We start from the raw sequence: 22,355 nt of genomic DNA, 5'->3' as shown, positions 1-22,355 counted from the left end.
TTTGTAGGCTGGGGTATCGTGTTTTTAATGTTGCATGTTTTTTCAGTGGTTACACTATATGCTTTACTGTCCTTGTCGTCTACTTACAATCTAATGTCTTAAATAAAATTTGCATTTTATATAATGGACTATATGGTCACTTTTGTGTTTGTGGTTTCCACATCCTTTCTTCATCACAAGGTTAATGGTGATCAGTCCTCATTTGGGTCCTGATATTACTGCAGCACCACATATAATTACTAATTAGCTTTATATACATTTTTGGTATATATAGACATTTGCGTCATGTTGCTGTTGCTGGTCTTTGGCATCCTTTACACTTCGGAACAAAATAGACGCAAAATGCACATGGTAAGCAATGTGAACTAACCAAATTGTTTCAGTGTTTTTGCAGAGGACACAGATTTTCTTAAAGATTTATTATTAAATAGGCCTGTTGCACAAATCAACGTAAGTTGATATTAGTCTGATTGGGCAGAAATCTGTGTGTGTGAATGCACCCTTAAAAGCAGATACAAAGAATGGGTAAAAGACAGGGCTGTACTTGCCTCATTGGTTTCAGCTCCATCATCTCATCCTTTCTTTTCTCTCTTCTTTTCAGTTCGGTTTCTGTATTCTTCAGCTTATCTGGAACCAGCCTAAGCTTGGACTGCATGTCATTAATTACATCCTGCAGCTCAGCTTCTGAAGGAAAGATTCGCTGGCAAACTGGACAGCAAGGTTGGTTCTCCTCTGTCAGCTGAGTGATGAATTGTGTGTATACTGCAGTTGCCCCAGCCAACATTGCTGTAAAAGAGTATAAATATTACAGAGTTTGGAGACAGTGCGGCCGAGGTAGTCTGATATATATATATAAAAAAAAGAGAGAGATGGAGAACTCATAACAAATTAACAGAGATTGAAGCTGTAACTCTAGATCAGTGTTCCCCAAGTCCAGTCCTCAAGAGCCACCAACAGGTCATGTTTTCAGGATTTCCTTAGTATTGCAAAGGTGATAATTGCATCACCTGGACAGGCAAGCATTCAATCACCTGTGCAATACTAAGGAAATCCTCAAAACATGACCTGTTGGTGGCTCTTGAGGACCGGAGTTGGGGAACACTGCTCTAGATCAACCTAAGCAAGCTAGCCTACTGCCTGCAACATAAGATCATCCAAAGGAAAAACTAAATTTATTCCAATAATTTTAACTTGCGGTAATTTTATTTAAAATAATGTATTGCTTTTTGTGTGTAGTGTCACAAAATAAAACACATACTTTTTTATTAAAAGCTGTCCAGCAATCTGCGGGCACAGCTATCAGTCCGAATGTGTGCATCAGAAAGCAGGTGAATCTGAGCGCAGGGTGTAACTAGAGGTCAAACAAGTTTGATAGCCCAAATTCAGACTAAAATTAATGTAACTGCTTCCAAGTGGTTTCACTGGGAATCCTCTTCCACAGCTGATCAGAGTTTTGAGATATATATATATATATATATATATATATATATATATATATCTATCATCTCTTTGCTCCTAATTACGGTAGGCTTCTAAAATACATTTCCGACCCCTCTGTTGGTCGTTCCCTTTTCACATTCTGTTTCTCTCAAGCCGTTTATTGATCAGATGGGTCCTCACGGTCTTTAACTTCCCCCTACTTCATCCTCCCCCTCTATCCTTCTTTCTCGGACTTCTCTACTCCTTAATACATATATGTAATTATTAATAAAGTGGTATTAAGTCATTGAATGGTCTCGGGTTTTCTACATGTTAACAAACTTGTTTCCTATTATTCTCCATACCCTGATTTTGATTATTCGTTGTATATGATCCTTTTTCTCCGAAAAATCAATAAAAATTGATTTATAAAAAAAAAATCCCCTGCCACACCAGTGGGCCCTGCTATTCTGACAGCGATGACATCACATGCTGTCACTGGCTTTAGAGGCAAGTAACTTACATGGAAAGAAGGTCACATGAATGATGGAGGTGACGTCATGGCGCAGTTTTTTTAAACTGCATGAATTTTGGAAAAAATAACTTTTACAATAAATATGCCGGACCCTTTGGCTTTTACAGGCTGTTTGTGCCCCTCCACATTGCTGGCTGCAGAATGGCAATAACTAAGAATCCGTAGGTCAGTTGTACTGATGGTGAGTTTGTAACTCATTTCCCTGTCTTTTATTTAACTCCCACTGCACTAATTTAAGACCACACACCACATCAAAGTTGAGCTGAACTTTGATCTAATCACAAATTAGCAAAAATTATTTTTAAGCCAAAATATATGCAACTACCTAAATTAAAAAAAATGCCTCTGAAGATGTTCAAACCTTTTATTTCATAGAACAGCTTAATTCAAAAAAATAAAATGGTGAAATAAGCATACACTAACAAACACAGTGAAGACCTAACTAAAATAGAGTAAGCAAAGCACCTCACCCCGCTGTTTAGAGGTTTTTTCTATATCATCCTGCAGACGAGTCAAATCGCTGTCAAAGTCTTGACTACCACACACATTAAAGACTTTGTCTTCATATGATGTACACTGTTCTTCTTTTTTTCGTAGTTCATTGCTCATGTGGTTTTTATTCTGTTCAGCTGAAATCAGCTCCTTCCTGAGATAAATTAAGAAACAAACAAAAACAAACAGCTGATTAAGTAACAACAGTGGAAGAATTTTTTATGTTTGTAAAATGACGAAATTACATTACAAGTCACAGTGTCGGTAATGCACAGTTTCAGTGATGACAAACATGCAACAACTAAAGTGTACGCTCATGTGTCATCACTGAAACAGGATTGATATCAGAACGTTGTTTATTTCTGCAGAAATGTTGGGAGTGTTATGATGGAACGGATTCAGCTTTGGGAGAATATAATGCATTACACACCTTATCTTTAGCATATTCATACCTAGAGATGTTTTATTTTTCCCTATATATCAGAATGAAAATACATCAGAGACACACAAGCCAAGGCAAACCATCTTGTAATGTACTCACTGCATATCACACACTTCAAGTGTAACCTTGAAGTGCGGTGGCTCAGTGGGTAGCATTGCGGCTTTGCTGCGCTGGAGTCCTGGGTTCAAATCCCACCAAGGACAACATCTGCAAAGAGTTTGTATGTTCTCCCCGTGTTTGCGTGGGTTTCCTCCGGGTTCTCCGGTTTCCTACCACACTCCAAAGACATACTGATAGGGAATTTAGATTGTGCGCCCCATTGGGGACAGCGATGATAATGTGTGCCAACTGTAAAGAGCTGCGGAATATGCTAGCGCTATATAAAGATTATTATTATTTTGCAATGCAAGTCATTATGTGTGTGTACATGAGGAGTTAAACGGTTTCTGACTAATATATGTCTTTTCTTCTACATTTACCATAGTGCCCCCCACTCTGCAGGCTGCCTAATCAATTGTCAGCTTTCCATGAACCTAACTGTAGGTGGGACAGAGACTCGTTGCAATGCACACAGAAAACAAGAGCTGTGTCTCCCCTTATTTTATAGTTACATTCCAAAACATACATTTGCACCCTGATGAAGCTGTGCCAAAACGCACTTTGGGGTGTACTGCTGTACACAACCATTCTGAGTTGACTTAAAGAGTAAACGTGCTTTCAAGTAACTTTCAGACTGAGGTGTCTTGTTTGTAAACATGAGGAAAAACATTATTTATGACTATTACATGACATGTATTCTGCATTTTCAGCAGTTTTTCTCTTTGCAGGCACTCGAGAATCTGTGGAAAGAGCCGAAAACTGCAGTTCACAAACGATCTCCATCAAACCTCAATGAGCTCGAGCTGTTTGCCAAGGAAGAATGGGCAAGAATTTCAGTCAGAGACATATCCCAAGCGACTTGCAGCTGTAATCGCAGCAAAAGGTGGCGCAACAAAGTATTAAGTTAAAGGGGCCGAATAATATTGCACTCCCCACTTTTCAGTTTTTAAATTTCCATAAAAATTTAAAATAACAAATTTCATTCAACTTCACAATTGTGTTCCACTTGTTGATTCTTCACCAAAAATTTACATTTGGTATCTTTATGTTTGAAGCATGATGTGTGGGAAAAGGTTGAAAAGTTCCAGGGGGACGAATACATTCGCAAGGCACTGTACAATATATAGTATATATGTAAATTACAAACAGTGGGGGAAATAAATATTTGATCCCTTGCTATTTTTGTAAGTTTGCGCACTGTCAAAGACATGAACAGTCTATAATTTTAACACCTTAACCCCCGAGGATGGTTTGCATGTTAATGACTGGGCCAATTTTTACAATTAATAACTCTGGAAGGCTTCCATGAATCTCGGTGATTCTGACAATGTTTTCTCGCGACATATTATACGTCATGTTAGTGGTAAAATTTCTTTAATATGACTTGCGCTTATTTGTAAAAAAAAAAAAAAAAAAAAACAAAAACAGAAATTTGGCAAAAATTCTGAAAATTTCGCAATTTTAAAACTTTGAATTTTCATGCCCTTAAATCACAGAGATATGTCATACAAAATACTTAATAAGTAACATTTCCCACATGTCTACTTTTCATCAGCACAATTTTAGAACCAAAAAGTTTTTTTGTTAGGAAGTTATAAGGGTTAAAAGTTAGGCCGGTCTCACATGTCCTGATCTTTCCGGTACCGGAGATATCAGTGTCCATGTGTGTACTACGTGAGGCAACCATGTGCCGCATCAGTACCACAAGGACGTCCACCAGCGAAGTAGAGCTACTGTAAGCGCTGTTCCCCTGCGTGTGGTGCTGAAACCGGCTGTCATCCCTTCTCTGCTGCTCTGCCGGCGACCAAGGAGAATGAATGAATGATACGCGGCGGGCAAAGGCTCCATAAGTAGCGGCGACGTCACTAAGTCTGTGCTCGCTTGCCGGCATGAACTCATGTGACCTCAGGACCTAAGGAGAATGCAAGTGATGAGGTCACTTTGACAGAGCTTGAACTGCCATGACCTCATCACTTCCATTCTCCCACGGTCCTGAGGTCAGAGGAGTTCATGCCGGCAGCGAGCACAGACTCCGTCACATGACCGCTAGTTACTGAGCCTGCGCCCGCTGCATATCATTCATTCCCCAGTAGTTTACAACCGGGCCAGTCGCATTAGCAAACTGAATATACCCCAGATATGGATTACGGTGTGGGACTGACTGAACGCCGGACAGGTATGGGTATGCTGCTGCTTTATTATTATTTTTTTTTTTTTTTTTTACAGGAGATCGAGGGCATCGCTTGAATTATCAGTATAATAAAAATGGCAAAACTATGTGGTGTATGTTTTCATTAACCCCTTAGTGACAGAGCCAATTTTTAACTTAATGACCGGGCCAATTTTTACAATTCTGACCACTGTCACTTTATGAGGTTATAACTCTGGAACGCTTTAACGGATCCCGCTGATTCTGAGACTGTTTTTCCGTGACATATTGTACTTCATGTTAGTGGTAACATTTCTTCGATATTACTTGCGATTATTTATGAAAAAAACGAAAATATGGTGAAAATTTTTTAAATTTTGCAATTTTCAAACTTTGTATTTTTATGGCTTTAAATCAGAGAGATATGTCACGAAAAATAGTTAATAAATAACATGTCCCACATGTCTACTTTACATCAGAACAATTTTGGAAACAAATTTTTTTTTGTTAGGGAGTTATAAGGGTTAAAAGTTGACCAGCAATTTCTCATTTTTACAACACCATTTTTTTTTAGGGACCACATCACATTTGAAGTCATTTTGAGGGGTCTATATGATAGAAAATAACCAAGTGTGACACCATCCTAAAACCTGCACCCCTCAAGGTGCTCAAAACCCCATTCAAGAAGTTTATTAACCCTTTACGTGCTTCAAAGGAACTGAAACAGTGTGGAAGGAAAAAATGAACATTTAACTTTTTTTGCAAACATTTTAATTCAGAACCCTTTTTTTTTTATTTTCACATGTGTAAAAACAGAAATGTAACCATAAATTTTGTTATGCAATTTCTCCTGAACACGCCAATACCCCATATGTGGGGGTAAACCACTGTTTGAACGCACCGCAGAGCTTGGAAGGCTAGGAGCGCCGTTTGACTTTTTCAATGCAGAATTGGCTGGAATGGAGATTGGATGCCATGTCACGAGCCCCTGATGTGCCTAAACAGTGGAAACCCCCCACAAGTGACACCATTTTGGAAACTAGACCCCTTAAGGAACTTATCTAGATGTGTGGTGAGCACTTTGAACCCCCAAGTGCTTCACAGAAGTTTATAATGCAGAGTCATGAAAATAAAAAATATTTTTTTTTCCACAAAAAATATATTTTAGCCCCCAAGTTTTTATTTTCACAAGGGTAACAGGAAAAATTGGATCCCAAAAGTTGTTGTCCAATTTGTCCTGAGTATGCTGGTACCCCATATGTGGGGGTAAACCACTGTTTGGGTGCACGGCAGAGCTCGGAAGGGAAGGAGTGCCGTTTTGGAATGCAGACTTTGATCTGCGGGCGTTATGTTGCGTTTGCAGAGCCCCTGATGTACCTAAACAGTAGAAACCCCCCACAAGTGACCCCATTTTGGAAACTAGACCTTCCAAGGAACTTATCTAGATGTGTGGTGAGAACTTTGAATGCCCAAGTGCTTCACAGAAGTTTATAATGCAGAGTCGTGAAAATAAAAAATATTTTTTTTTCCACAAAAAAGTTTTTTTTAGCCCCCAAGTTTTTATTTTCACAAGGGTAAAAAGAGAAATTGGACCCCAAAAGTTGTTGTCCAATTTATCTAGAGTACGCTGATGCCCCATATGTGGGGGTAAACCACTGGGCGCACGGAAGAGCTCAGAAGGGAGGGAGCACCATTTGACTTTTTGAGCGCAAAATTGGCTGTCGTGTTTGGAGACCCCCTGATGTACCTAAACAGTGGAAAACCCCCAATTCTAACTCCAACGCTAACCCCAACACACCACTAACCCTAATCCCAACCAGATCCATAATCCTAATCACAACCCTAACGATAATCACAACCCTAACCCCCAAAACAACCCTAATCTCAAACCTAACCATAACCCTAATCAAAGCCCTAAATCCAACACACCCCTAATCCTAATCTCAACCCTAACCTCAAGCCTAACCCTAATCCCAATACACCCCTAACCCTAATCCCAACCCTAACCTTAACCCTAATCCCAAACCTAACCCTAATCCCAAACGTAACCCTAATGCCAACCCTAACCCTAATACAACCCTAATCCAAACCCTAACCCTAATCCCAACTCTAGCCCTAACTTTAGCCCCAACCCTAACTTTAGCCCCAACCCTAGCCCTAATTTTAACCCCAACCCTAGCCCTAACTTCAGCCCTAACCCTAAATTTAGCCACAACCCTAACCCTAAATTTAACCCTAACCCTAACTTTAGCTCCAAACCTGACCCTAAGGCTACTTTCACACTTGCATCGTGTGGCATCCGTCGCAATCCGTCAATTTGGACAAAAAAACGGATCCTGCAAATGTGCCCACAGGATGCCTTTTTTGCCCATAGACTTTGTATTGCTGACGGATGGCCACACGTCGCGTCCGTCATGCACTGGATCCGTTGTGTTTTGGCGGACCGCCGTCACAAAAAAATGTTCAATGTAACCTTTTTTTTGTACATCGCGTCCGCCATTTCCGCGCCCGTAACTCTGCCCCCTCCTCCCCAGGACATAGACGGGGCAGCGGATACGTTGAAAGTCTGCATCCGCTGCCCACGTTGTGCACAATTTTCACAACGTGCGTCGGTACGTCGGGCCGACGCATTGCGACGGCTGTTGTGAATTCTGTGGTCAAGCTCCCTCCTGTGGTCATGAGTGGTACTTCGGCTGGTTCTGTCTATGAGCTTCCTTTGGTGGATGTGAGTGGGGCTGCGGCTTCTGAGTTTCCTTCCTCAGGTGACGAGGTTAAGTCGTTAGGTGCTGCTCTATTGAACTCCACCTAGTTCTTTGTTCCTGGCCTCCAGTCAATGTTCCAGTATTGGTCTTGCTTTCTCCTGGATCGTTCTTGTGGCCTGTCTGCCCTGCATAAGCTAAGTTTTGCTTGTGTTACTTTTGTTTGCTATATTTTCTGTCCAGCTTGCTATATTGGTTTTTCTTGTTTGCTGGAAGCTCTGAGACACAGAGGGAGCACCTCCGTACCGTTAGTCGGTGCGGAGGGTCTTTTTGCCCCCTCTGCGTGGTTGTTTGTAGGTTTTTGTGCTGACCGCAAAGCTATCTTTCCTATCCTCGGTCTATTCAGTAAGTCGGGCCTCACTTTGCTAAATCTATTTCATCTCTGTGTTTGTATTTTCATCTTAACTCACAGTCATTATATGTGGGGGGCTGCCTTTTCCTTTGGGGAATTTCTCTGAGGCAAGGTAGGCTTATTTTTCTATCCTCAGGGCTAGCTAGTTTCTCAGGCTGTGCCCGAGGCGCCTAGGTCTGGTCAGGAGCGCTCCACGGCTACCTCTAGTGTTGTATGATGGGATTAGGGATTGCGGTCAGCAGAGTTCTCACGTCTCAGAGCCCGTCCTATGTTAGTAACTATCAGGTCACTTTGTGTGCTCTTAACCACTAGGTCCATTGTGGTTCTGAATCACCTGTTCATAACAGACAGCCCCGTACCGACGCAAGTGTGAAAGAAGCCTAACCGTAGCTCTAACCCTAAATTTAGCCCCAACCCTAACCCTAAATTTAGCACCAACCCTAACCCTAATTTTAGTCCCAACTGCTCTCTCCTGCCGGCAGATGGCTGGCGCACTGCGCATGCGCCCATCATTTTCTTTCCCGATGAAGAGGCCAGCGGGCAGGAGAGGACGCAGGAGGACCCAGGGACACCGGTAAGTATAATAGGGTCCCCGAATCCCCCTATTTCTCTGTCCTCTGATGTGCGATCACATCAGAGGACAGAGAATGACAGATCGCTTTTTTTTTTTTTTGCGACCGCCGGTAAACAGTTAATTACCGGCGATCGCAAAACAGGGGTCGGTAAAAACCGACCCCGATCATGTTCTTAGGTGTCTCGGCTACCCCCGGCAGCCGAGACCCCAGAGATCCTCCAGGTGCCGGCCGGCGGGCGCACTGCGCCCGCCATTTTTTTGACGAAAAAAGATGGCGGCGCCCATCGGGAGCCACAATGAGCACCGTTGGAGACAGGTGAGTATCGGGGGGCTATCGGGGACCCCATTTCTCTGTCCTCTGATGTGCGATCACATCGGAGGACAGAGAAATTAAAAGGGAAATCGCGTTTTGTTTTTTTTTGCGATTGCCGGTAAACTGTTAATTACCGGCGATCGCAACAGGGAGGTTGGTAAAAAAAACCCGAATCATGTTCTCTGGGGTCTCGGCTACCCCCGGCAACCGAGACCCCAGAGAAAATCTGACTCTGGGGGGGCGCTATTCACTTTTTCCCACAGCGCCGTTCGCTGTGGTTTATGTACCCTTAACTGCCGCCGTTAAAAGGCGTATCGGCGGTCGTTAAGGGGTTAAAATACTTTATTCTGCATGTGAGTGTATATTTAACCCTTTACCAACTACAGGATTAGCAATGGAGAGGTGTCTTATTGACACCTTTCCATTACTAAGCCAGGCTTGATGTCACCTTACAATAGGAAGGTTACATTAACCCCCATTACCCCATTTGCCACAGCTACAGAGCAAGTGGGAAGAACCGGGCAAAGCTCCAGAATTGGCGCATCTGATATGCCTTTTCTGGGCAGCTGGGGGCTGCTGTTTTTATGTGGGGGGGGGGCCCATATCCATGGCCCCTTACCAGCCTGAGAATAGCAGCCCGCACCTGTGAGTTTTGCCGGGTTGGTTTAACAACATAGAAGGGAAACCCCATGTCGGGTTTTTCGTTCATTCATTCTCCCCTGCTCGCCGGCAGAGCAGGGGAGAATGGATGAGAGCTGTGTTCAGCACCACACGCAGTGGAACAGCACTTACAGTAGCACTACTTCCACGGCGGCCGTCACTGCACACGGAGGACAGTGTGCACTGTTCTCCGTGTGCATGTGTGGCACGTTTTGTGGCCCGGGTAAAAACGGACATGTCTGCGCGTTTTGCACATGGACACACGGTCCGTGAAAACACGCTGACATGTGCATACACCCATTCATTTGAATGGGTCTACGTGTGTCAGTGTCTCAGGTACGTGAGAAAACTGTCACCACACGTACCGGAGACACTGATGTGTGAAACTGGCCTTAAACAGCGATTTCTCATTTTTACATAATTTTGTTTTTAGGGACCGCCTCACATTTGAAGGCACTTTGAGGTGTCTATATGATCGAAAATACCCAAAAGTGACACCATTCTAAATACTGCTCCCTTCAAGGTGCTCAAAACCACATTCAAAAAGTTTATTAACCCTTCAAGTGTTTGACAGGAATTTTTGGAATGTTTATTTTTTTTTTTTTTAATGAACATTTATCTTTTTTTCAAAAAAAATTTGCTTCAGATACAATTTTTTTTTACTTTCCCAAGGGTAACAGATATTGGACCCCAAACGTTGTTTTGTAATTTATCCTGAGTACGCTAATACTCCATATGTGGGGGTAAACCCCTGTTTGGGCGCATGGCAGAGCTCAGAAAGGAAGGAGCGTCGTTTTACTTTTTCAACGCAAAATTGGTTGGTATTAAGATTGGACACAATGTCGCGTTTGGCAAGCCCCTGATGTGCCTAAGCAGTGGAAACCCCCACAAATGACACCATTTTGGAAACTAGACCCCCCAAGCATCTTATCTAGATGTGTGGTGAGCACTTTGAACCCCCATGTGCTTCACAGAAGTTTATAACGTACAACCGTAAAAATAAAAATCATATTTTTTCCACAAAAATGATCTTTTGCCCCCATTTTTTTTCCCCAAGGGCAACAGGAGAAATTGGACCCCAAAAGTTGTTGTTCCCAAAGCTCAGAAGGGAAAAGGTGCTATATTGGAGTTCAGATTTTGCTCAAATTTTTTGAGGGTGCCATGTCACATTGGCAGAGCCCCTGAGGTGCCAGGACAACAGAAAGCACCTATATGTGAACTCATTTTACAAACTACACTCCCCAATGAATAACACGACATGTACCTCACAGAATTTTTTATCACTGAGTGGTGAAGAAAAAAAAAAATTACATTTCTACCACTAAAATGTTTTATCCCCAAGTTTTTAATTTTCCTAAGGGCTAATAAGAATTTTTTTTACAATTAATTGAGGTCCATTTTTTCCTGAGTGTGCCAATACCCTACATGTAATTGGGAAATATTATTCAGGCACAGCGCAAAGCACAGAAGGCAAGATTTTACTGTTATGGTTTGCAGGTGCCATAACCCACTGGGAGAGCCCATGAGGTGCCAGAACAGCAGAACCACCCATAAGTGACCCCGTTTTACGAGCTACACCTCTCAATTAATTAATCTCAGGGTGCAGTGATCATATTGACACCATGGGTGTGTCACAGAATTTTATACCATTGGGAAGTGAAGATAAAATAACTACATTTTTACCATCATTTTGCTTTAGCCAAAGATTTTACATTTTCACACAAAAAGTGGGTAAAAATGGCACCAAAATTTGTCCCACAATTTCTACTGAATGTGGCAATACCCCATATGTGGCTGTACAGTACTACTTAGTCATACGGAGAGACTCGAGAGAAACGGAGCGCTATGACTATTCAAGTGAATGGGTCTGTGCACATGTCAGTGTGTTTCGATGGACCAAGTGTCCGTTAGCAAAACATGCTGACATGTCCGTTTTTAATGTCAGCACAGACCACAAAACATATGGAGGTCATCTGTATGACATGCATCGGCGCCGGGGAAGAAGCGTTGCAGTAAGCGCTGTTCCCCATCGCCGGGTGCTGAACATGGCTCTCATCATTCTCCCCTGTCTGCCGGCGAGAACAGGAGAGAATCATGAGAGTTAAGTGATAAAAGAGACATCAGGTGGTGGCTGATAAAACTATTAGGCTATGTTCACACTTTGTGGATTCCACTGCAGATTTTTCCGCAGCAGAATTCCAAAATCCGCAGTGAAAACCCGTCGCGGTTTTTACCGCGGATTTATCGCGGTTTTTACTGCGGTTTCTTCTGGGGATTTTCATCTGCAGTTTCCTATTGAAGCAGGTGAAAATCCGCAGAAAAGAAGCGACATGCTGCGGAATGTAATCCGCAGCGTTTCCGCGTGGATTTTTCTGCAGCATGTGCACAGCGTTTTTTGTTTCCCATAGGTTTACATTGTACTGTAAACTCATGGGAAACTGCTGCGGATCCGCAGCGGTCAAATCCGCTGCGGATCCGCAGCAAAATCCGCAAAGTGTGAACATAGCCTTACTCCCATCAGCCTACCCCTGCTGCTGCTAATAACAGTGACAGCAGGAGCAGCTGATTGAGTATTCATCAGCCGCCGCCTGCGCTAAAAATAAATAAATGAAAAAAATGGCGTGGGTTCCCCTGTATTTTCTGTAACCAGCCAGGCAAATCTCACAGCTGAGGGTTGCAACCCTCAGCTGTCAGCTACAGCAAGGCTGGTTATCAAGAATAGAGGGGTCCCCACGCTGTTTTTTTTTAAATTATTTAAAAATACAGTGTGGGGATCCCCCATTTTTGACAACCAACCTTGCTAAAGCTCACAGCTGGGGGCTGGTATTCTCAGGCTGGTAAGGGGCCATAGATATTGACCCCCCCCAGTCTAAAAATAGCAGCCCGCAGCTGCCTAGAAAAGGCACATCTATTAGATGCGCCAATTCTGGCGCTTTGCCCGGCTCTTCCCACTTGCCCTGTAGCGGTGGCAAGTGGGGTTCATATTTGTGGGGTTGCTGACACCTTTGTATTGTCAGGTGACATCAAGCTCACAGCTTAGGCTGGTTTCACATAAGCATATCTTTGCGCAGCATATGATCCACATACGTCATGCGTACATATCTTTAACATGTGTGCGCAGGGATATGCGTTCGCATGCAGAAGTGTACGCATGCGTCATTTCGCGGTGTGCAGCAGTGTCTGGCAAACGCAACATGTTGCATTTTTTGATGCATCAAGTAATGCGCAATCATGCGCATGAGTGCGCCAAAACAACGCATTACAGTCTATGGGAACGCATTGGTACGCAAGGACATGTGTATGCATTAATTCAATATGCATGCGTACTTCAGAATGAGCAGGTCCTGCTGTGCTGTTGGACTTCTGCTTGGAATGTATGTATTGGTGTCCATTGTGTTTTTATTTTATTTTTTTATTTTGTTTGGCTCCTTAACAATTTTACATTTTCTTCTCTGTTCTTTTCTGTAGTGTTTCATTTCACTGCTGCCTGCTATTACAACATGTGCTCCAGTGAAGCTTCCCAGGGTGGACATGACACTGATTATGTTATTTATTTATGTTAAATTAAACTTTTTTTTATTTTTGTTAATAAAAATTATTTTTTTTCACAATCCCTGTCTCCCTGTGTTTTTTTTATCTCATTATTTAAACATGTGTGTATTGTTGAGTGAAGTATTAACGGGTGCTACACTCAAGGTGTTTAGCAATTGAAGTCAGCAAACATTTCAGGTACATTTTACTTATTAGCGGCTTAAACCATTTCGTCTTGCCATGCCACACGTCCAATATAAGAAACAAAGTAGGCAGCAAATATATCCCTCATTTGGGCAACTTCCACTGTAGTTCTCAGAGGGTGATCTTGGTAATCCTGCAATGTGGTAGTAACAGGTTCCTCAAGTTCTAAGTGTTGGGTCACCAACAGATGTTCCTCAGCAGAAATTGCTTGACATAGCTGTGTGTTCTGTCTGGTGATGGATCCTCGGACATGTAGCAGCAAGTCATGGAAGCTCTGTACCGACATTCTCGTGTTCTCGAAAAACTTCTCAGGGTTTTCACGCAGCTCTGTGTACAACGAGTGGTAGGCTCCACGGCTCTCTCGGACTTCAACAATGGGGTGTTGATAATAGCGACGACGGGGTGTTGATAATAGCGACAACGATGTCTTTTCCTTCTTTTTCTTCTTCTTTATTCTTCACAAGCCACAGCCTAGGCAACAGCCAATCTCAATGACAAATCAAGATTAAGACAGAAGATCTCCACGCTAAGATCCATCTTGCAGCTGGATACAGCTGCAAAAAAACGATGATTTCATCAGTGCAGTGTGTCTTTATATAGGAATCACGAGTAATGCCCATTGGTGTCAAGGAAATTCTGGCGTCATGCGTAAGATAATGCGGATAAAAAACTCTGCGTAAACATGCATTTTTGCATGCGCTTGCGCATGCAGATGACGCACTGCGCACAGAAACGCAAATGTGAACCTAGCGACACTAAAGGAGAGGCGTCTATAAGACACCTATCCATTACTAATCCTATAGTAATATGGTAAATAAAGACAGTCAGAATAAAGTCCTTTAATTGAAAAAAATTACACAGACTCCTTTAATATTCTCAATTCAACCATACTTATGACCTCGCCTAATTCCACCAAAGCTCTCTATCTCCTGTAATAAAAAATAAAATAAAAAAACAACAATATACCATACCTGTCCGTCATTTTGTCCCACACCGTAATCCATGTATGAGGGATAATTAATTTTCAACCTGGACGGTGACAAGATGCGACTGTCCAGGCTGAGAACCACTGGTGAATGAGCTGCTGGGAACACAGCGACAGTGACTGGGGGTGACGTCAGAGGTTACATCTGGTTACTGCGCTCCGTCCGTTCCCAGTCGGCTGAACTGCGGTGAGATCCCTGCTAGCACCGTGATAATGGGGCATATCGGCTGAGATAAATGGGAAAAGGAGAGCAGAAGAACCAATTTTTTTGAGTCCAAGGTGATTGAAACAAATTCAACTTTATTAGTTACAAGCTATACATAAAATAATGTGTAGGTGGGAACAAATAACCAGGAAGAATACACAAGGGACAAGCTGAGATCACATACCGGGTTCAAGTAGTAGCAGCAGGGTGGATTACAGTATCATGAATAGATTATAACAAGTGCGTATGTGCATGCTTAATATAGCATAGTAAACGCGGCTGCAATTACTCTGTGGCTCTTTGATTGACAGCTTGTTCTGGAGTATGTGTGTGCACAGCAGGCTGTCAGTCAAAGTGCTGGTGAATGATTACAGCCACACTGTCTGTGTAGTGAGCAGCACTCCCTGCAGCACCTTTATGACTGGAAGTAAACGGTCATAGGGAGGATATAAGCTCATTTTCTCAGTGTAGCCATTGCTCCAGTAAGACAGCGTAACATGATTTTAATGCTATTTACCTGCAGATTAGCCCTATGTGCCCGATTAATTAAGGTGCTTACACAAGAACATAAAACACCTTGAAATGTTGCAAAATGTTTGCATACGTTTAACTGCTTTTGCTTCAGGCCAATTTAAAAGAAGTGCACACATATAGTGCTAACAAAAGTGCAAAGTGCAGACGTACAACATGAAGACACATATAAAAACGCAAAAAGCGTGTCACCGCAGAACAAGATAATATCTCGTGTAGGAGTAGTATCTCAAACAGAACAGGCCAGAAACTGAGAATCTGTAAACCTCTAGATCTCACAATTCTAAACCTAAACTGTTATAATGTGGCAGGATATCGCCCCGGAAGACTATATACCTTATTATTTAAAAGTCTCTAGGTAACTGCTGTTGCAGTGTAAACGTATCCCCACCAAGCCGTGTACTCCTGTTTAAATGCTCATATATCCGCAGTGACCCTGTAGCCATTCAAATACCCTTAGTTTAGAAGCATTTCAGGCAAAAATATAGTCACATGCATATGTTAAAAGGTTATACTCATCTGCCTTCTGTTAGTCACCATCTAGAGACCTGGTGCAGTGCTGAGTTATAATGGCCCATCACCACGGTTTTCTAATTTCAACCGCATCGTTCCCTCTGGGTCCATCATATAGTAAAGTGCCTCCCAACGCGTTTCATATATATCATAATCATCAGGGGATTTTGTCACCTTTACATATATTGCGTGAGCATGACGCTATGGCGGTCCATCTTCCGTCCCTTTTTATGTGTAACTCACCGGCGTTTCACCGTCTCGTGTTTCCGGATGCCGAGAGCCTCACTTTCGGTGTAACCATACACTGTGCACCCTGGAAAAAAGGATCGCAACTACTGTTCCAGATACCTAGACGTCGGCGCAACATGCCGTAACGTCATTTCCGGTGGGCGGGCATTGCTCGTATGCTGCCCACTTGCCCGTGCGTCCCAGCGCTTTGCGCTTTCTTTAGTACAGGGAAAGGGGACACCTGTCGCTTTGACCTCTCCTGCACTAGTGTATCAATGGGGGGCATATCTAGCAACCCCAGAGTCCTCCGAAAAAAAAGCATATGCAGATTTTAACTACCACTTTGAGCCTGCGATATCCCCATGGTTTGAGGCCCAAGAACCCTCGGAGAAACAGTATAAATCACCCATAGAGAATGCATTACATCCGCATCTAAATAATAACTCTGCAGCAAAAGAGAATAAACACATCTTTACAAAATATGATAACAATAACTACAAAAAGATAATAAATATTTACAAAAAACAAAAATGAGAGAATATATGTAGGCGACACAGCGGACTTCCACAGATGAATGAAAGGAAAGGGTGCAGCTAAACGCATCCCTAAACAAACCCTCTCTGTCTCTATCCCTACCTATCGCGGAGGTTGGCACCTTATACCTGCGCAGTGGCGCCCCCACTCGACGGCGGCTGTCCCTGTCACTGGGGTACCCTATTGCTCCCTATCTCTATAGGAAGGAAGAGAAGCCTAGGTCGTCATTCAGACCATATGGTGCTGTAGTCTGGAGGCGAAAGATCCACCTACTTTCCCTCTGTAAAATGTTTCTGTCCCAATCCCCACCTCTCTGGGACTGGTAGACCCTATCAATGCCCATGAATTTAACCATTTTTAGGTCGCCTTGGTGGATCTTGTTAATGTGGTTAGCGACTGGGGTATCTCTCTTATTAATGGTGTCACAATGGTGTTCTCCAACTCTTCTTCTGAACTCTCTGCTTGTTTTACCAATATATTCGAGCCCACATTCACAGGTCATTTTGTAGATCACCCCTTTTGTCTTGCAATTTATAAAATGGTTTACATGGAAGACTTTTCCCGTTACATTGCTCGTGAACACTCTACCCTGCTGTATAGACTGACAATATTTACAATCTCCACACTTATAGCATCCCCTGATTTGTCCACCTAGCCAGGTAGTTTGAGTTTGGGGAGGGGCAAAGTGGCTGTGGACCACCCTGTCTTTTATTGAGCGACCTGTCTCACCAAAAACTACTTCCTGTATGACGGAAAATACTTCCACCAGCTCAGGGGTACTGCGATGGGGAGGCCCTGTGCCCCCTCGTATGCTAACTTGCTCCTGGGCTGGTGGGAGGAGAATATCGTCTTCAGGGATACCACACTAACTGACAGCAACTTCATACTATGGCTAAGGTATATTGATGACGTTTTCGTCATCTGGAGGGGGGATGAAGCCAGCTTCACTACTTTCGTGGCAGATTTGAATCATAATGAGCTGGGTCTTCACTTCACTTTTGAATTCAGTTGGTCAAAACTGCCTTTTTTGGATGTTTTGATAGAGAGGGGGGAAGATGGCCAATTGGTTACCAGTACCTTCAGAAAACCCACGGCAACTAATTCGCTCTCGAGATAGGAATCTAATCATCCAATACCACTCAAGAGAGGAATCCCCAAAGGCCAATATTTACGGGTACGGAGGAACTGCTCTGACAACACCATGTATCTGAAACAAGCTAAGGACCTAAGGGAGCGTTTTTTGGAGAGGGGGTATCCCAGTAAAGTTCTGAGTGAAGCGTTTAAGTCATCTTTCACGAAACCAAGAAGGGATCTCTTGACCCCCACCCCCAAAAAAGAAAATGAAAACAGTTTAAGACTGATCACAAAATACACAAATGGGGCAGGAGATCTACGTGAGATCATGAAAAAACATTGGCCCATCTTGCAAATGGACAATAATCTCGGGGACATTCTCACCCCTGCCCCACAGATCACGTTCAGAAAAGGTCGCTCAATAAAAGACAGGGTGGTCCACAGCCACTTTGCCCCTCCCCAAACTCAAACTACCTGGCTATGTGGACAAATCAGGGGATGCTCTAAGTGTGGAGATTGTAAATATTGTCAGTCTATACAGCAGGGTAGAGTGTTCACGAGCAATGTAACGGGAAAAGTCTTCCATGTAAACCATTTTATAAATTGCAAGACAAAAGGGGTGATCTACAAAATGACCTGTGAATGTGGGCTCGAATATATTGGTAAAACAAGCAGAGAGTTCAGAAGAAGAGTTGGAGAACACCATTGTGACACCATTAATAAGAGAGATACCCCAGTCGCTAACCACATTAACAAGATCCACCAAGGCGACCTAAAAATGGTTAAATTCATGGGCATTGATAGGGTCTACCAGTCCCAGAGAGGTGGGGATTGGGACAGAAACATCTTACAGAGGGAAAGTAGGTGGATCTTTTGCCTCCAGACTACAGCACCATATGGTCTGAATGACCACCTAGGCTTCTCTTCCTTCCTATAGAGATAGGGAGCAATAGGGTACCCCAGTGACAGGGACAGCCGCCGTCGAGTGGGGGCGCCACTGCGCAGGTATAGGGTGCCAACCTCCGCGATAGGTAGGGATAGAGACAGAGAGGGTTTGTTTAGGGATGCGTTTAGCTGCACCCTTTCCTTTCATTCATCTGTGGAGGTCCACTGTGTCGCCTACATATATTCTCTCATTTTTGTTTTTTGTAAATATTTATTATTATCTTTTTGTAGTTATTGTTATCATATTTTGTAAAGATGTGTTTATTCTCTTTTGCTGCAGAGTTATTATTTAGATGCGGATGTAATGCATTCTCTATGGGTGATTTATACTGTTTCTCCGAGGGTTCTTGGGCCTCAAACCATGGGGATATCGCAGGCTCAAAGTGGTAGTTAAAATCTGCATATGCTTTTTTTCGGAGGACTCTGGGGTTGCTAGATATGCCCCCCATTGATACACTAGTGCAGGAGAGGTCAAAGCGACAGGTGTCCCCTTTCCCTGTACTAAAGAAAGCGCAAAGCGCTGGGACGCACGGGCAAGTGGGCAGCATACGAGCAATGCCCGCCCACCGGAAATGACGTTACGGCATGTTGCGCCGACGTCTAGGTATCCGGAACAGTAGTTGTGATCCTTTTTTCCAGGGTGCACAGTGTATGGTTACACCGGAAGTGAGGCTCTCGGCGTCCGGAAACACGAGACGGTGAAACGCCGGTGAGCTACACATAAAAAGGGACGGAAGATGGACCGCCATAGCGTCATGCTCACGCAATATATGTAAAGGTGACAAAATCCCCTGATGATTATGATATATATGAAACGCGTTGGGAGGCACTTTACTATATGATGGACCCAGAGGGAACGATGCGGTTGAAATTAGAAAACCGTGGTGATGGGCCATTATAACTCAGCACTGCACCAGGTCTCTAGATGGTGACCAACAGAAGGCAGATGAGTATAACCTTTTAACATACGCATGTGACTATATTTTTGCCTGAAATGCTTCTAAACTAAGGGTATTTGAATGGCTACAGGGTCACTGCGGATATATGAGCATTTAAACAGGAGTACACCGCTTGGTGGGGATACGTTTACACTGCAACAGCAGACTTTTAAATAATAAGGTATATAGTCTTCCGGGGCGATATCCTGCCACATTATAACAGTTTAGGTTTAGAATTGTGAGATCTAGAGGTTTACGGATTCACAGTTTCTGGCCTGTTCTGTTTGAGATACTACTCCTACACGAGATATTATCTTGTTCTGCGGTGACACGCTTTTTGCGTTTTTATATGTGTCTTCATGTTGTACGTCTGCACTTTGCACTTTTGTTAGCACTATATGTGTGCACTTCTTTTAAATTGGCAAGAAATAAAAGTTATATTTTAGCTATATATAGGAACCTGCTGTTTTCACTTTAGTTTTTCGGTTCTTTTGGATATTCTGAGTCTAGCTGTGTTCTGCTTTTGCTTCAGGCCCAACTTGATTCACCAACATCGGTGGAGCAGCGGCGGGATGGGGCATGGCGAAGCATGCTCAAGAAAATTCATCAAAGATACATAGAGGTGTAACTTATTCCAGAGTGGAATAACATTTCTGATAAGAGGCGCACCATAATTGTATGATGCACCTAAATTATTAATTGGAATGCAACTCTTAAAGGGGATATCCAGGAATTTAATTAAAAAAAATTAAAAAAAGTGCCTAAGCACTAACATTTACAGAGGGGTCACAGACGGCCCATGATGTCATGTTAACAGAGAGTCTGTTTCTTTTCCTGTTCACAGGGCGGAACTACTGGTGTCATTCTGATTGACACCCGGCTCTCTGCAGCCAAATTGGGGGAAGCCAGCTGTCAATCAGCATGACACCAGTAGTTCCACTCTGTCAACAGGAAGAGAAACCACTGCTCTGTTGACAAGGAGCAGATGAATCTCTGGCAGAGGAAGTCAATGACTGGCGCTGGGTAAAACAGTCAGATAGTTGCCTCTGTTAACAACTGCATTCCTGTTAGTGCTTAGGCACATTTTATTTTTTTAAGTCCCCGATATCTTCTTTAACGAATTAGTCACATCTCATACCGGCTCTCCATTTAATGTGACTTGCATGTAAAATGCCAGTCTCATTGAGTCTAGCCCTATATCTGAGATACCGTATTTTGAGGACTATAATACACACTAGAATATAAGACGCACCACAAAATTTGGAGAGGAAAATAAGAAAAAAATGTTTTAAATAGAATGGAAGAGCGTCTTACAGTCCGATTTTACATAAGCCTACTGGGGGGGAGGCTGCGTTGGTGCGGGGTCACATGAGGCATGGTCGTTGCTGCTAGAGGCTGGCGGCAGGAGTGGGGCAGAGGTGCGAGGCAGTGGGTCCTGGGCTTTCATAAGATGTTATGTCCCCTCCCTATATCTCTGAACTAATCTCCCAATATCTTCCCTCATGCAATCTTCGATCCTCTCAAGACTTCCTACTATCCACCACACTTATTCGTTCCTCACACAACCTCCTCCAAGATTTCTCCTGAATATCCACCATCCTCTGGAATTCCATGCCTCAACACGGCTAATTATCCACCACCCTCGGATCCTTCAGACGGAACCTGAAAACCCATCTCTTCAGGAAAGCCTACAGCCTGCACTGACCCCGCTGTCTCCTCACCACCACTAGAGCTGCTACACCCCCGACCTTCTGTCTCTTCCCCATTATCCTGTAGAATGTAAGTCCGCGAGGACAGGGTCCTCTTCCCTCTGTACTAGTCTGTCACTGTAAATTTGTTTACTGTAACCGATATCTATAACCCCTTTTTCAAGTACAGCACTTAGAAAGAAAGACCAAAAAAACAACTGTGGAATTGCACTTTTTTTGCAATTTCACCGCACTTGGAATTTTATTCCCGTTTTCCAGTACACGATATGTTAAAACCAATGGTATCATTCAAAAGTACAACTTGTCCCGCAAAAAAAAAAAAAAAAGCCCTCACGTGGCCATTTTGACCAAAAAATAAAATAATGTTATGGCTCTGGAAAGAAGGGGAGCAAAAAACAAAAATGAAAATACCTCTGGTCATTAAGGGGCTAATGACAAGGCCTCAAAAGGCTTTAACCTCTTCCCCACCTTTGACGTACATGTACATCAAATGTCATGTTTCATTCGGTCATGCACGCTGAGCCAGCATCTTTCCCGGCATATAATGGCTGATTTAATCAGCCATTATGTGACTTTAACAGCTGTGGTTGGAGAGGATCACTGCATGTTGTCAACCTGTTAAACGTTGCTTCAATCTCTGACAGTGGCATTTATATTGAACCTGTCACCTCCAAAATCAATGATGAGCTAAGCCCACTAGCATCAGGGGCTTATCTACAGCATTCTAGAATGATGTAGATAAGCCCCCGATGTATCCTGAAAGATGAGAAAAAGAAGTTAGATTATACTCACAAAGGAGCGGTCCCGCTGCGGTCCGATCCGATGGGCCTTGCGGTCCGGGGCCTCCCATCTCTTTACAATGACGTCCTCTTCTTGTCTTCATGCTGCAGCTCCAGCGCATGCGTACTTTGTCTGCCCTGTTGAGGGCAGAGCAAAATACTGCAGTGCGCAGGCGCCGGGTCTCTCTGACCTTTCCTGGCATCTGCACACTGCAGTACTTTGCTCTGCCCTCAACAGGTCAAAGTACACCTGCGCCGGAGCCGTGGCAGGAAGACAAGAAGAGGATGTCATCGTAAGAAGATGGGAGGCCCCGGACAGCGACGCCCACCGCAGCGGGACCGCCCCTGGGTGAGTATAATCTAACCTCTTTTTCTCATCATTCAG

General features: G+C 43.4%; 1 protein-coding gene across 2 annotated transcripts in view; it reads right to left on the bottom strand.

Annotated features, from left to right (window-relative positions):
• Positions 1-22,355, bottom strand: part of RAD50 (RAD50 double strand break repair protein) — a 214,321-nt gene that overhangs the window by 100,303 nt on the left and 91,663 nt on the right. For both annotated transcript variants that reach the window (XM_069763946.1, XM_069763947.1), the window contains exons 13-14: positions 2,425-2,600; positions 549-786 (exon numbers count right to left, since the gene is read on the bottom strand). In XM_069763946.1, the coding sequence (XP_069620047.1) occupies positions 549-786; positions 2,425-2,600 (414 nt within the window). The remainder of the gene's footprint in view (positions 1-548; positions 787-2,424; positions 2,601-22,355) is intronic.

This window comes from Ranitomeya imitator, chromosome 4 (genome assembly GCF_032444005.1).
Source record: "Ranitomeya imitator isolate aRanImi1 chromosome 4, aRanImi1.pri, whole genome shotgun sequence".
Lineage (NCBI taxonomy): Eukaryota > Metazoa > Chordata > Amphibia > Anura > Dendrobatidae > Ranitomeya > Ranitomeya imitator.
The sequence above is the reverse complement of the archived record's forward strand: the minus strand, read 5'-3'. Positions and strand labels throughout refer to the sequence as shown.